This window comes from Limanda limanda, chromosome 17, assembly GCF_963576545.1.
Source record: "Limanda limanda chromosome 17, fLimLim1.1, whole genome shotgun sequence".
Classification (NCBI taxonomy): domain Eukaryota; kingdom Metazoa; phylum Chordata; class Actinopteri; order Pleuronectiformes; family Pleuronectidae; genus Limanda; species Limanda limanda.
In genome coordinates this window covers 14,980,617-14,995,744 of record NC_083652.1, presented here as the reverse complement: position 1 = coordinate 14,995,744, position 15,128 = coordinate 14,980,617, and the positions used below count along the sequence as shown (strand labels likewise).

The 15,128-nt window shown below is 43.5% G+C and overlaps 3 protein-coding genes across 4 annotated transcripts in view; 2 read left to right on the top strand and 1 right to left on the bottom strand.

Annotated features, from left to right (window-relative positions):
- Positions 1-3,063, top strand: part of LOC133022634 (trinucleotide repeat-containing gene 6A protein-like) — a 30,141-nt gene extending 27,078 nt beyond the window's left edge. For both annotated transcript variants that reach the window (XM_061089484.1, XM_061089483.1), the window contains exons 22-26: positions 21-128; positions 247-477; positions 610-695; positions 806-945; positions 1,251-3,063. In XM_061089484.1, coding sequence (XP_060945467.1) covers positions 21-128; positions 247-477; positions 610-695; positions 806-945; positions 1,251-1,599 — 914 coding nt within the window. In that variant the 3' untranslated portion in view covers positions 1,600-3,063. The remainder of the gene's footprint in view (positions 1-20; positions 129-246; positions 478-609; positions 696-805; positions 946-1,250) is intronic.
- Positions 3,064-8,801: 5,738 nt separating this feature from the next.
- On the bottom strand, positions 8,802-11,058 carry ndufab1b (NADH:ubiquinone oxidoreductase subunit AB1b). Its single transcript, XM_061089508.1, has 5 exons — positions 10,857-11,058; positions 9,855-9,974; positions 9,654-9,741; positions 9,161-9,277; positions 8,802-9,072 (listed from the first exon to the last, which is right to left on the bottom strand). Exons 1-4 carry the CDS (start codon positions 11,028-11,030, stop codon positions 9,186-9,188), a joined length of 474 nt encoding a protein of 157 aa, XP_060945491.1. The 5' UTR covers positions 11,031-11,058; the 3' UTR covers positions 8,802-9,072; positions 9,161-9,185.
- Positions 11,059-11,778: 720 nt separating this feature from the next.
- On the top strand, positions 11,779-14,874 carry dctn5 (dynactin 5). Its single transcript, XM_061089505.1, has 6 exons — positions 11,779-11,941; positions 12,148-12,216; positions 12,451-12,569; positions 12,807-12,918; positions 13,671-13,773; positions 13,855-14,874. The coding sequence occupies exons 1-6, from the start codon at positions 11,894-11,896 to the stop codon at positions 13,950-13,952; spliced, it is 549 nt and encodes a 182-aa protein (XP_060945488.1). The 5' UTR covers positions 11,779-11,893; the 3' UTR covers positions 13,953-14,874.
- The last annotated feature ends 254 nt before the right edge of the window (positions 14,875-15,128 follow it).

Genomic DNA, 15,128 nt, shown 5'->3' with positions numbered 1-15,128 from the left:
CTCGTCTTCCTCATTCCCAGGGCCATCCTCATCACTGAACACCACGATGCCTTCTAACAGTGCCTGGTCATCCATTCGTGCCTCCAGCCACAGCGGTTCCCTCACCAGTACAGCACAAAGCACTTCAGGTATGTAGTTCAGAGACGTCTTGTTTCCTTTGACCGTGTTTGAGACAGACTGCTCTCAGATCTGTGAAAGTAGTCTGGACAGGTGTAAAACGGTTTCATTTTGCTCTCCACCTTGCAGCCAGACCCAGCGAGTCAAAGTGGTCTCCCGGTGGCGGTCCTGTGTCCAACTCCTCCCTAGCCCATGAGCTGTGGAAGGTCCCCCTGCCCCCCAAGGCGATGTCCGTGGCAGCCCCCTCCAGACCTCCACCTGGCCTCACCAGCCAGAAGCCCAGTCCTGCTTCCTCTAACTGGGATGCCTCTTCCCTGAGGATGGGGGGTTGGGGCTCCACTGAGTCCAGATACACACCTGGTGAGAGCTTGTGAAAAACTATCTGCATTTAAATATTGTACACCATCAGTTTGTATAAGTGTTGTCAACTGCCTTTGCAGATACTTTTTCTTGCTTCAGCTGATAATAATTTCACACTATGTGCTTTGGCAGGTTCCAGTTGGGGTGACAGCAGCAGCAGCAGCAGCAGCAGCTCAGCGAGAACCCAATGGCTCGTTCTGAAAAATCTCACACCTCAGGTACTTCCTCGTGAATATAACACTTACACTGAGTGTCTTTTTTATACTTCAAGAATTCAAGTGAGGATATTTATTAGAAAACTTACCTTGGATGTTTCTTTTCCCCTCAGATTGACGGCTCTACCCTGAGGACCTTGTGCATGCAGCACGGCCCTCTGATCACATTCCACCTCAACCTGCCACATGGTAACGCTGTGGTATGCTACAGCACCAAGGACGAGGCCGCCAAGGCCCAGAAGAGCCTGCACATGTAAGTTCCACAAACAGGAAGATATTTATATGACAGCAGAACAAATGATAGGTCAACACAGTTGGTCTCCACTTAGGAACATTTCTAAAATTCTAAAACTACTGAAGATATCAGCGGCAGGAAAGTTTCATTGTTTAACTTCATGCAAACACAGATTTGCTTCAACAAGGGAAAGTGTGTTTCTCTGATTTCTGTGACTAACTTGTTTCCTTATGTACATAAACTCACTGATCGTGAATCGTGGCCACATGATGGTTAGAAACTCCAGACAAACACTCACACTCTCATCTGGCGTCTCTCTGCAGGTGTGTTTTGGGGAACACTACTATTCTGGCTGAGTTTGCCAGCGAGGAGGAAATCAACCGTTTCTTTGCACAAGGGCAGTCATTGGCCACTCCCTCCTCCAGCTGGCAGGCCATCGGCTCCCCTCAGACCAGAATGGATCAGTCTCACCCCTTTCCCAGCCGCGCTCCTGAACCGAACCAGTGGAACAGCAGCGATCTACACAGCTCCTCCCTCTGGGGCGGGCCCAACTATTCCAGTAGCCTGTGGGGGAACCCAAGTGGCACCGAGGCAGGGAGGATCAGCAGCCCTTCTCCAATCAGCTCCTTCCTCCCGGTGGATCACCTGACAGGGGGTGGGGACTCCATGTGAACCGCCTGCCAATCAAACTGGCTAGGGGAAGGGTCAGTAGAGAATTATCAATAATCAGCAGTAGAAAATGAAAAAAAAAAAGTAGTTAAAAACACAAAGGCACTAGTTGGACTCTTTCTCACTTACAAGATATTCAACAAAACGGGGTCTCCCTGTGGAATACAAGTTACGTTTCTCTCTCTGCACATATGTCCACTTTGTTTTAGCCCAAAAACATATCAGTCGGAATACTTGAATCATGCAGGCCAATTCTATAATGTGAACAGATGGATATTTGCTTCCAGGTAGTGCTCTTTCAGACCGAAAAAAGCTTCAATCGAGCTCATTATTATATATATATATTTTTTGTTTCATTCATCATGTTTATTTGAATTCCAATTCTTTTTATTTGTTTTTTTTTTCTTTTTTGCATTTGTTTGCTGACAATGTTGGAGTATGAGCTTTTTTAACTTTGCACTGAATGTGGTTTTTTCTCAGTATATATAATCTGCAATATAGAGGGAGCAGCCAGTTTTTCCAGTGTAGCTGTTTACTCATTGAGGTCCTTACCGTATGTGTGTATACCTGTGCACACGCATGTGTGTGGAAGTACTTTGTGTGTGTGTGTGTGTGTGATTGCGTGTGTGAATGAGTATGTGTGCGCTCCTCTCTGCCTTGGCACGCCTACCTTACTGCGTTGTCGTGGAGTTCAAGATCAACAGATAGTAGAAGAAGAGTAAAAGCTGACTTAGGAGGATTATCTGGTGATAGTAAAAGTGACATTAAAAAAAAAGTATTGCACCAATTTTGTTTTAAAACTAAAGAACGTTGAGCTCTGCAGTGCAAAGGACTGTAGCCGCAGCTGGGACTAGCAAACCCCGCCCACCTTAATATAGGGGCGGGGTCTATCTAGCAAGCCCTCCCGCGAGCCCCCTAGTGGGCAGGGTGGGGAACAGCACTTTCAGAATAGGCTTTCAATGTTTTGGAGGTGCCACACCGCAACCTCTTGTTTACAAGACTTAGGAGGCGAAACGTGTGTTCATTCTTCATTTTAAAGAGAAGATGGAATAAACAAAAATAAAAAAAATACACAAAAAAAATTCAAAAATCCTTTTTAAAAAAAACTTGAAAAAAAACCTTTAAAAAAAAATAAGAAAAACAAGAAAAAATTTACACTCTTACTGAGGATGAAGATGATGCTTTGTAACTCTGGGAATTCGGATCAGTGTTTTTGGCCATGGCGTTGGTTATTTGAACTATTCCTCTTTGTCTGCTAAATAACCAGCAATGGTTCTCAGGAAATCAAGCCAGTTTTCCCCCCCTTGTAGTTGAATAAAAAGAAAAACTACTACTCCTTGTAGGAAAGGAAAATCCAACTTCTAGCACTGAAAACGATGTATAGGTCTGTAAAAAAAAAAAAAATTCTCTGCCAAATAACTGCTTTAAGCTGGAGAAGCTCAACACACTGCTTTCAATATGCTGTCTTTTGGGGGGGGGGGGGGGTCCTAATGTTGGGGGGGGTTGTGGAGGGCGAGCTGTAGAAAACTCAACGCTCCCTCTCTCCTCCTCTTCCGCCACTCCTCCACTCCACTGATGTTAAAAAAAAATCAAAAGTGGGGAGTGTTTAACTGTGTGAGTGTGTGATTGTCAGTGGAAGATGTTTTCTTGTCGGATTTAAAAACCAAGAGAAGGGCGAATCTGTATCTATGCATACTGTAGCCTCTCACATGGCCTACTGAGAGGCGTTTGTTTTTTTGTTTCTTCCTTTTTTCCCGTGTCTCAAAATGTTTTAAATGTTTCATCGAGTACAACAAAAATGACAAATATTACTTGCTTCTTTTTCTTTTTCCTTTATTATAATTTTTTTTTTTTTTTTTGAATCGCTCTCATTGCCACAAATGGTGTTTTGAAAAAAGGAAAGAAGAAGAAAAAAATCTCAAAAAAATCTCTTGTTTTGGTTGAAGATAATATTTTTAACAGTGCAAAAGTCGTCCACATTTCATTGCCTTGATCCTAATTGTGTCCGAAGATGCAACAACAAGTCAAGTGGCTTCTACCTGTTTACAAATAGAATATGATTGTATTGTTGAAATGTTTTATTTGTTTATTTTTCCTTTTGGGTGTGGGGATGGGAGGGGGGGGTACTCATCTGAAGTTCCTGATCTGATGAATCGTGTGTGTTTGGATGTGTGTGTGGATGTGTGTGTGTGTGGATGCTCTGTACTGGCAGACGTGAGTTCTCCCGCCGCGGGCGAAGGGGTCGGCGTGCGTGCGTGCGGGAGTCGTGGTCATGTGTGCGATTTAGCGTGAATGTAGATCCATCAGTGTTTGTCAACGAAATACACGTGTGAATTACAGAATTACATATATACCAGTGATTGTTTAGTAACTATGATGCACAATTTTTTCGGGGAAAAACAAACGCTTCAGAGAGTGCGTGCACGAGAAGTCAGCATTAGCGAAGCCATGGACCTTAATTTCTTTTTCTTCATCGTGTAATTATCCTGTGTTAAGCCTGTTGTGTGTGTGCGTGTGTGTTTTCCCTCTTCAATATTGGTTTTTATTTCAGAAATACTAAACATGTTGGCTTTAGTTGTGTTTTTAAGTTTAGCCGTGAATATTTAACAACTTCAAAGCTTACGTAGGGAGACAGAACCTTGAGTATTAGCCAGACTTGACAGTGTTGTGTGCCAGTATTGAACTGCTCTCTACCAAATAATTCAATTATACAAAAGATTAGTTTACTTAATTCCAGATCTTTTTTTTTTTTGCTTAAACTATATATGAATATATAAATATATCTTATGTGTTTTTGTCTTGTTTAACGACTGTTAGCAAGTGGAACATCTGAACCATGTTTGTCATTTGTTGTTTTGAGTTAACTTAATTTGACAAAATGAACTGAGGAGCCTTGGATTTTGCACTTGGTGGATTGGAGGAGAGGCCGGTCGGACAGACGGTGGCGCTGTTGTGTGAATTTTCAGGTCTGTCTGAGGGAGAGGGTGCATCAGTGTTGTGACAGGGTAGTGTGTGTCTGGTTGTGTGTACATGTCTTTCTATGGTTGTGTGGACAAATTTTAGGTTTGAAACCATCGTTGTGAGCACATTTTGGTCAGTCCTCACAACCTCAAAGGGCTGTTTGAGGGTTCAGACTGTTGTTGGGCAAAGGCTAGACATTTATTTGTAATGGTTAATGTCAGGGTTGGGGGGGGGGGGGCTGGGGATGCATTGTGGCCCTGCTCACTCCCTGGCCTCTAACTCAATCTGCAGAATGTGTCTCCACATGTGCATCAAGTGTCACAGTGCCTGTGATCGGACCTCACTTTACTGCACCATATGCAAATGAATACAAACATTATTTTACCTTTGCAAAGACGAATGTTGCTTCAAGCCTGAAGGAAGCAGCATGTTCCAGACTAATCACCCAAATCCTTGACTCTAACGTTTCTCTGTGGGCTTTGTGAATCTTTATGGACAAAATTCAGCTGATTTGAGACTGAATGAGTGTTGGTCCTCTTGAAGAGGACGTCAGATGAGTCGGTGGCCCAGGAAACATCTGTAGCTCAAAGCAGCTCGGATTGAACTCAGAGAATTCACTTCTCCAATTTGTTATCAGTGCATCCTGGGTATTTCCACACCAGGTAAGAGCAGGGTCCCTGTAGAGGAGTGTTCTCACAACTTGTGTGTGTGTGGCTAAGTGTTCTTAAGTTGTGTGTCTGCTGTTAAAGAGACGATGGTGCTTTGTTTATCCCGGTGAGGGAGTGAGAGAAGGGTGAGGGGGGTGTTGTCCCCCTCTCCAGGTTTACCTCTCCCTGTTGGCCGGGCGGGCCGGTCAGAGCGGTGACCACGCCGCCTGAGCTGAGCCAGAATGTAGCTGCAAACGGTTTTTAATTACAAAGGGCGACCGGAGCCTGGATCTCCGGCCCCTGATCAGCCTCAAAACATGGAGCCATTGTGCGGAAAAGTGAAATAAAGCAACCACTGCTCATTGTATTTTGAATAAGTATTCTGCTACTGTCCTGACTGTGCCTGGTTGTCACGGTGACAGACGGTTGCCGCTGCCGTGGAGATGCTCGCATCTTGAGGCCGACTGAAACAAGGCTTCTCGTTTGCCCGCGGTGACTCAGGCGACCTGTGATCAGCTGCTTCCTCCGGGCGCTTCAGGGACACAGGGTTGCACTTTGCCTCTTTGCTCCCTCTCCGACTCCTAAGCTTAACTACAGGAGAGGGGAAACAAAACTGACAGGAGGTCGGGAGGGGGAGTGAACTCTAATATGGTCTTTATTCCCTTTCCACTCTCGATGGAATTCTTTTACACTTCGTTCATTCTGATTTTGGCAGCGCTCCTCTCCTAGTGCTGATCTGGGAGAAGTTGAAACCTCCTGTGAGGAGGCTGCTCTGCTGTTAGAGAAGGGACAAGCAATGTCTGTAAACCGCCTCCCATTGATGTTCACGTTACCTTTTGGTTCCCAGCTTGATCTTTCTCTGTAGCTGTCGTCCAATCTACTGTTCAGTGTGTGCGTGTGGGAGGAGTGAAAACCCAGTCTCGTACAGAAACTGTGTTCAAACACAGAATCATGCCAAATTGAGGAGGGAGGGTAAGAGGGAAGGAAAGGGATCGATGATTTTATTGAGTTTTTCTTTGTTATTTTGTGTGTTTGCGCGTGTGTGTGTGTGTATTTAAAAAGCTGGACAATGTTAAATGCTTGAAGAAAATGTCATTTGCAAAAGGATGATGTGAGGAAAATCTTTTCAGTAAGTGAAAACCACCACGAGCAATGTACAATCCCCAGGGCTGCCAAGCAGCTTCCGACAGGGCCAGGCGAGGGAGGGAGGGAAGGAAGGAAGGAAGCTAGGATAGAGGAAAGAGGAGGGAAGCTGGCTGGTGATACTCTACTACTTTTTAATATTTAAGAAAAATAATGTGATTTTTGTTTTTCTCTTGACTTAACTATCCTGTGAGCAAATGCTACATTACATCATAACACACACCCAACGGCTCCTACTGTCGAACAAAAGCGCGAAGGCTGTTTTTTTGTAACACACAAAAAAAAAACACAAAAAACAAAAGAGAAAAAAAACTGTGAGAATCTGCTGTTTGTCATTTTACATTTAGTATGAAAACACACAAACAAACCCTGAAAAGCTTTAGTCTAACCAGCACAAAGATGTGGGGGGGCGGGCGGGGTGATATGTGGGAGGGCGGGTGGGAACAGTACGGGGGGGGGGGGGGGTTGTTGCTCAGAGAGACTATGCAGTGGAGTGTTGAACCCAGGCTTCCATGTCCACCTTGGGTTGTTTTTTTTTTGTTGCTTTCTTTAAATAAAAACCAGAAAAACCTTTTAAAAATAAACAGCTGAGATGGGATTCCCAATAATATTCCTCAAAAACATGTTGTGCCATCATTGAATCGTACTAATAATAATAAAAAGCTGAAAAAAACCTTTATTACCTAGCAACCGCCGGGCCAGTTGTAGCAGGAGAGGAGGACAGGTTAACATTTGCAAAGTCCATGTCTTTATTTCCACAGCTCGCCGGCCCCTCGATAGGCTGAGGGGCGGCGGCGCCCGTGGAAACTGCAAATTTTACACAACTACAATGTTTTTTATAGAGATTCTATCAATCCACAGTGTGTAGTTGGATTCACCTGTAAACCTATTATGCACATTGCTTTGGGAGACTGTTGAAACTATATAATATATGAGAAATATAAACGTACAGTGTCTATAATCAATGAGAGGGCGAAGTCTTCCTCTCGTACAAACAACACAGGAAGTACCTTTTTATTTTCAAACGTCTTCCTCTGGTCATCAAAGAATTTTATCTTAAACTTTCGGGGGGAAACTGCACTTTTTGAAGGACAATCTTTATTTGTATGGGTATAAGAATTGACAAAAATGAAGACGCCTGATATTACAAGGTATAGAAAACCAACTCCAGTGTGCTCTAATAATGAATGTCTCCTCTGATGCTGTCTGTCTATTTTTGGTTTCATTTACTCTTTATTCTCCTTTTGTTGCTTGGTTTGTTATGTATTTTTTTTCTCCTTATTTTTCTGGATTTTAGTGCTCTTAAGAGAATCTGTACTAAGGTGTAGAGTAGTAGGTAGTAGGTCTTCTGTTGGCTGTACTCGTATACTGATTACTGTTTGTAACCCTCTGGCTCCTGCAGCCAGCATACAAAGCTGTATAACTTGGGTACAACCCTCAATAAAAGACTAACAATGACTGTGCTCACGTCCTGGACTCCTTATTTCTCCTCATCCTGGTGAAACTGTAAGAGAAGCTTGAATCTGTGAAGGTAATCAAACGTTTCTTCTGCCGGTTAAACTTCCAGGATTTTGTTTCTAGCATAGACTAAATAAAATGGAATGAAGTCCTCCAAATATCCAGGAGTGATGCTGAAAACATCCCGGTTATGAACACTGCCATCTTGGGGATTTTGAGCTCCGTCATTCGCAGAAGCAACCGTGGGATCCAGGTCCTATCAATGTACACGCTTGACCCTCAGCTGTCAAACATGACGTCTCCACTTGTTTTTATATCATCAAAAACTAATTAGATCCGAACTTTCGTAAATGTTAGAAACCATCTTTTAGAGATGTGTTTATTCGCTTATCCCATCAACTAAGATGGAGGGGTTTGATAGATACAGCAGGGGGCAAACATTGTATTGGTTAAAACCATATATAAGAAAGATAAAATATAAGAATCCAAATGAAAGCAGCAGAGGCCTGAATAAGGTCCGTCTGTAAGAACACTGCATCCTACATTAACCATAACTCCCACCCATCCTTCAGCAAATGGCCTCTTCCTCAAAACTACACATCTACAGTTCTGCAAACATACTTAAGAGATTGTACACATTATTCCCCGTCTTACTGTTACCTCTTGTCCACAATAATTTAATTTTGCTCAGCTTGTCAGTTTAATTGTTCGTTAGCTGATTGTAAATGAGCGATTTATCATTAAAGGTGATGTATTTGGACAAATGTAGTATTCACTTCTTTCTTTCCAGACACTTATCTTATTTATTGTTTGTTGGGAAAGTTCACTCGTGTGTGCCTTTTTATTACCCGCCTTAACCGTTCTTTAAACATGTTACTCTCTTCATCTTAATAAAATACAAATTCTGATTCTCACTTTGCAAGTACATAAGTTACTTTGCCCACTGGAGTTGTTTCAGCACAATAGATTTCACACATCATAGCCACATCACAAACGTACACCTCATGTGTCTTTATTGATCTATTCATGAGAAATTATACATCGGAACCAAAAAACAAATATCATCCAACGTGTGATATAACCTTGTGTATTATTTTGTTTTCTCTCCTAAAGCACATGTTCATTAAATACAGTTAAACACGAGACACGGCAGCTGACGCCAACGATGCCTGCAACAGACAGAAGAGCGGACGAGGGAGGAAGTGGGAAATGTGGCGTCCGTCTGCTTCACAAGTACTTCCTGCGTGGATCCTGTTGGGGTCAAACTCTGGAAGAGAAAGAAATGTATACTGTTAAATAATGAGGAGAGACGGGGGAAGGGAGAGTGTGTGTGTTGTAAAGCGAGAGAGACGAACCTCTGTAGTGACCAATAGGAACTGATTATTCATAAACATCCTTCTTGTCTGCGATGTACTGGACAATCTCCTCAGGAGTCATCAACTTCTCTGCTTCTGCATCTGGGATTTCAAAGCCTGAGGAAGAAGAAACACACAATGTGAGGAAAAGACCCAACAAACTACGGCTCTTATTCTTAATGTTTAGAACTGCACTTGAAGGCAGCACACCCCGAAATAAAATGTACAAATGGAGTCCTGTTAAACCGGCTAAAGATGTGATTGACTCTTCGCTGTTTTGCCAAATTAGCGTGTTTCCATCACTGCTGATTAAAACCTGAGTCATTTGACCCGGAAGTAAATTAACCTGCTTTTTAATTTCCTTTTTCAGAGCAGTAACTCGCACATCTCTACTTTTCAAAGCTCCTCCCTAAACCGTCAATTTGTAGAATTCCACCGGGAGATTCCTGAGCGAGCAGCTGCTGCACAGACGAGTCAAAGTCAAGTCACTCACCGAACTCGTCCTCCATGGCCATGATGATCTCCACCTGGTCCAAGCTGTCCAGACCCAGGTCTTTCATGAAGTGGGAGGATGTCACCAGCTGAGGAGCAGGAAAATCAACACATAAATTACGCAAACACAACGATAGTGACACTCAACCATCCAGTCCCTGTTAGAGGTCAAAGTGTTGGGTTAGGGTCAGGACCCACTCACCCTCTCAGGGTTGATCTTGTCGTAGAGCTTGAGCACGTACATGACGCGACCCTTGATGGTCTCTATGGTGAGGGGGGGCAGGTCACCATACTGTCGGCACAGGACGCCCAATGAGGAGACCTGGGGGGGGGGAGAGAGAGTCAGAAACAGAGCTAACACCAAACTGTGCTCTAAGGGTCTGTTAAGAAACTTAGCTCATAATAATACACTTAAGTTATATTGATCTATTCTTAACGACGTGACAAAGAACTTGATTAATAATAAAATGATCCATTATGTGCAGAGGAAACACAACAATCTGATAAATAGGGTTTCTCAAGGTTAATAATAAAAAGTCAATGTCAATCATCTGTAAAAGCTGGAAGATTTTTGTTAGAAGGAAATTTAAAAGAAGCTGTGAATTCCATAATGAAGGGATCTGATCGCAGAGGAGTGTGTGTCTGTTGTGTTTCTGTAGTTTTTACTCTTTAGCTGAGATGGTGTTTTCCTTTAACTATTTGCCTGACTTCCGTTGACTCACACACACACACACAACACAAATGATCATGTTTCCCAATGACATTAAACACAACACAATAACCTCTCAGGATTACACGGTTTTACAATCTGAGCTCCATGCTTCACGTAGCTGAGCAGAGTGACCCACACACTGTCTACACGCGGTTGTGTGTCTGTTGTGTGACGGTTGTCTGTCTGTATCCGGAACGATTGTAAAGTGCAGCAGACACAAAATTAAACAACACATGTGTCCATGGACTCAAGTCAACTTCGCTAGCTCGTTAGCTCGTTAGCAAACAACAAAACATGGCTAATGTGCCCGCATTAGAACGACGTGTTTCCCGGTCGGTAGATTAAACGACCTCCCGGTGGATGATCACTGAGGACCGACCGGACCGTCCCCCCGGGGCCGCGGGACCGGGACACACGAGGTGAACCGGGACACATTTGAAAGGCGTCGGTAGGTCACAGGCCCACGGAGGCTCAGGGTGACCGGGGACTCACCGGGCTGCAGCCGAGCCACCGGGGCCTCCGGCCGGCGGCGGAGAAGGAGACGGGCCGGTGAGGGGCCGCCGCGGGGCCGGCAGCAGCGGCTCGGAGCGCCGGGGCTCCGGGGCAGAGCCGCAGCGAGGGCCGGGACAGCGAGCGGAGACACTGCGTCAGGACACGGGCCGCCATGACGGAGAGAGGTGACTGGAGCTCCCGGCATGCAACGCGGGGAAGAAGCAGAGTCAAGGGCTCCGCGGCGCGCATGCGCACAACACAAGGTGTTTATCCTCCTTCCGTGTTTTTTAATTTTTTTTGGTTAACTTTCTTTACACTTTAAGTCATTTACTGCAAATATATTTATTCCAAATAAAGAAAGTTATCTTGTTTTTAATTAATAAAAAGTAAAACAAGAACGTGCTAAATAGCTGGAGGAAACCAATCGAGCGCAGAATAATTCTACAGATTAATGATAATAGCAACACATTTAGTTTATATAGCACCTTTTAAAAATAGAGTTTACAAAGTGGTTTGACAGCAAAGTAACACACGCAGATATAAGATAAATCACAACGTTATTACGATGCAGGAGGCAAGAACACCACGTTTACGTAATCTGCAATAAGGTAGTGTTTACATTATATGAATAAAAATGTCACACGAAAACGTTAACACATAAAGGCATTAATATTACAATACAAATGAATGAACGAGCAAAATAAAGGTAATATAAATACACAGTAAAAACACATCAAATGAAAGCAAGTGTATAAACTTGTGTTTTAAGCAGCCTTATGTCTTAGAGCACCAGGATAGTTTAATACTGTATTTAACTGTTTATCATCCTCAGAATAAAAAGAACAAATGTAGTTTATTTAGTTTGGGTTTATTAATCGATTACTCTGCACTTGGCTCCTCGGGTCTGGGGGGGGGACGCAGCCATCGCAGTCAGTTGACGTCTCACAGAAAAGATCCCGAACACATCGATGCCATAGAGGATTTTGTTTTGATCGATTAATCGTCGCTGGCTCGTGTTTTCCTCCCGACTCGGAGCCATGGAGTTGTCCGAGCTTCTGTACAACAAAGCGGAATACATCGAGACGGTAATCACTAGTTGTTAGCCTCTTAGCCGCTAGCTGTGTGTTAGCCTGCTAGCCGCTAGCTGTGTGGCTAGCGGCGGCTGCACAGGGCGTGTTATTGGACTCACTGGAACCTTCATTGTGCTCAGATGAGACAGAAATAAAACACACACAGAGACATATATAACTACACGTGTTAACCGATGTTTGTGTGTGTGTTTGTGTTTCAGGCTTCCGGGAACAAAGTGAGCAGACAGTCGGTTCTGTGCGGGAGTCAAAACATCGTCCTCAATGGGAAAGTAAGGGACCAGTACAGTGAACATTGCTGCCATTGGTTTATAGTGATAATACACTTTGCAACACAGCATGTATAAACACAATAATACAATTCAAGTCAAGGCAGTGAGTGAAATCAGATAAGAGAGACATAGATGTTTTAGATTTGATCAGTCGAATAGTGCTGGATTATAGTTGTATTGGGATGTAAACATGATATTCTTGTGTGTCTGTTTGTGTGTGTGTGTGTCCTCCAGACCATTGTCATGAACGACTGCATCATCAGAGGAGACCTGGCTAATGTCCGGGTGGGCAGACACTGCGTGGTGAAGAGCCGGAGTGTGATTCGACCGCCGTTCAAAAAGTTCAGCAAAGGGTAAACACACCTGCTTCCTAACACAAATAATACAAACATGTTGTTTTATTGTCTGTATGATTCAAACCTCAATCATCACGTGTGCATTAGTGATATTGCTTGGTTGCAGTATTCGCATGCTGCAACCCAAGTATGTTGCAGATGTAGTAACCAGTGATCTGTTTGTGTACATATTGTATATAGTGTGTTTTACTCCTGATTGCTCAAACTCTGTCACCTCTCTGTGTCTCCCTTCAGAGTGGCGTTCTTCCCGCTGCACATTGGAGACCACGTCTTCATCGAGGAGGACTGTGTGGTCAACGCAGCTCAGATCGGTTCCTATGTCCACATCGGCAAGAACTGTGTCATAGTGAGTGGGATAGAAACAGAAATACAACCAGGACAGAAAATGGAGAGCGTGAAGAGAGACACAATCTGCTCAGTGTCTCTTGCCTCTGGTGAAACAGTCACATGTTAGTCATGTTCAGATGAATCGGAGCCACAAGAAACTGCTGACAAGCTTCAGTGAGCAGACACAGAGCTCTGTTGGAATATGAAAAGAAACACGTATCATTAGATTTTTAATGTAAGTGTAGCTGACTAGCAGCCTGGCTCCAGCAGTCACATTACATTTCATTCTAATTGCTAATATGAGGAAGAGCTGAATGTAAAGTGGTGAAACAGATGCAGAACTCTGTGAATTGTTCACTAACAAATGTTTTAAATGTCTGATTAGTTATTTTTCATTTGAGTGCTCCATAGCATATGTATAAAAAAGGAAAAAGGCTCATTAGAGATGTCAAAGGGTGTCAAACACTCAAATGTTAAGGATGAGTTTCTGTCTTAAACAAGTTAATTTAAGTCCAAGCACTTTACATTGACACTTGCTGTATAGATCCTAAAAATGATTCTTATCAACGTCATAACATCTTGTAATCTTAAAAACTATTTCTTGGTACATGTATCGAAATTCAAACTTTGTGTACAAACCCAATCAGCTCCGTTTCATTTTTAACTGCTGCTCTACATTGTTCTGAACCACCAGCACCACTGGTTATGTTCCACTGCACAAATGACACATAGACTCAGTAGATGTTTGTCCACTGTGTGTGCTGCGTTCAGGGCCGTCGCTGTGTGCTGAAGGACTGCTGCAAGATCCTAGACAACACAGTGCTTCCTCCTGAGACCGTGGTGCCACCTTTCACAGTTTTCTCTGGATGCCCTGGTCAGCATGAAGCCAACATACACACAAGTCCCCTTCCACCTCCTGTGTGTCTTCACCTGTTTTAATCTGTGTCTCTCTCAGGTCTTTTTTCAGGAGAGCTCCCAGAGTGCACGCAGGACCTGATGATTGACGTCACCAAGAGCTACTACCAGAAGTTCCTGCCTCTCAGTCAGATCTGAGACACGCACTGGAAACCCTCAGCAGGGTCCCCCCCTCCCCTCAGGGCTGGGTCCTGACTGTCAGACTGAAAAGGACTTTGAGAGCTTACCTTCTGCTCATCATCACCCGGAGGTCTCAAGCTTCTCCGATGAAGGAAAAACAATTGGTCCTGTTAAGATATATGATGTGTGTGGAAAGCTCGTAATTAAAGGAATCTGGTAAAGCTGCAGGAGGCGGTTTGTGTGTTTGCAGCTCCAGATTGACAGTCTGTTAAATTTGGAAAGACAATGGGTTGTTATCAAACTGCAAACAACACGCTCATGTTTACCTCCCCAGCTTGTCTGAGATAAAAACTCCTCAGTATATTTTGGTTTCCTATGAATGCTTTGCTCTTCACAAGTTATTTTTTGGTTATTTATGATATTTCTCCTGGTCGGTGTGCTCACAGAAACCCAGAGAAAGAGACACGCCCTTGTCTGGGAAGTTGTCGCTCTTTGTCAGCGGCAGTGGGTGAAGATGTGGAGGTGGAGGAGCTGGAGAGAATAGAAGGTGAAGGGTGGAGGTGTTTGAAGGATGTGGGAACACAGCTTATAAGATACTGTAAAACATCAATGGACCAAAGCAGCAGCAGCTGTATTTGAGGAGGTCGACTGTACAGGTGCATTATTCATATCCACAGATCAGCACTACACTGTTTAAGTCACTGTCATTTTATTTTTAATGTTGAAGAACATGTTTATTTGCTCTCACCTCCCAAGTAATTTGTCATTCTTAATATGACGTGAGATTTTACTTCAATGTGTTTCAAAAAATCAAGTGTTGCGGTTGAAGTCTGGCTCCTCTGTGCTTTGCCTCTCTCACTTCCTGTGAGCATTACCAGAGCCAGAGCCAACAACTCAAATAGTGAAGCATATAAATAAATAGAAATGCTTTAAAAATCTGCCCTGTGTGAGTCTGACTCGGTTCTTGAGATTTTCTTCTTTTAATATGTGGGGTATTGACCCCTGGCAATGTTTCCATGAGTGGATTCTATTATGTGTTTGCAATGTTTATGTGCTCGAGCATGCAACTCTTATGACTATCACATTATTCTGGATATTGTAAATTGGTGATTGGTGAAGTGGAAAAGACTGTTTAAGGCAGAGATAAAGATTTAAAAATTAACTTGAATGTCCCTCAGGAGAGCTCATACCTGC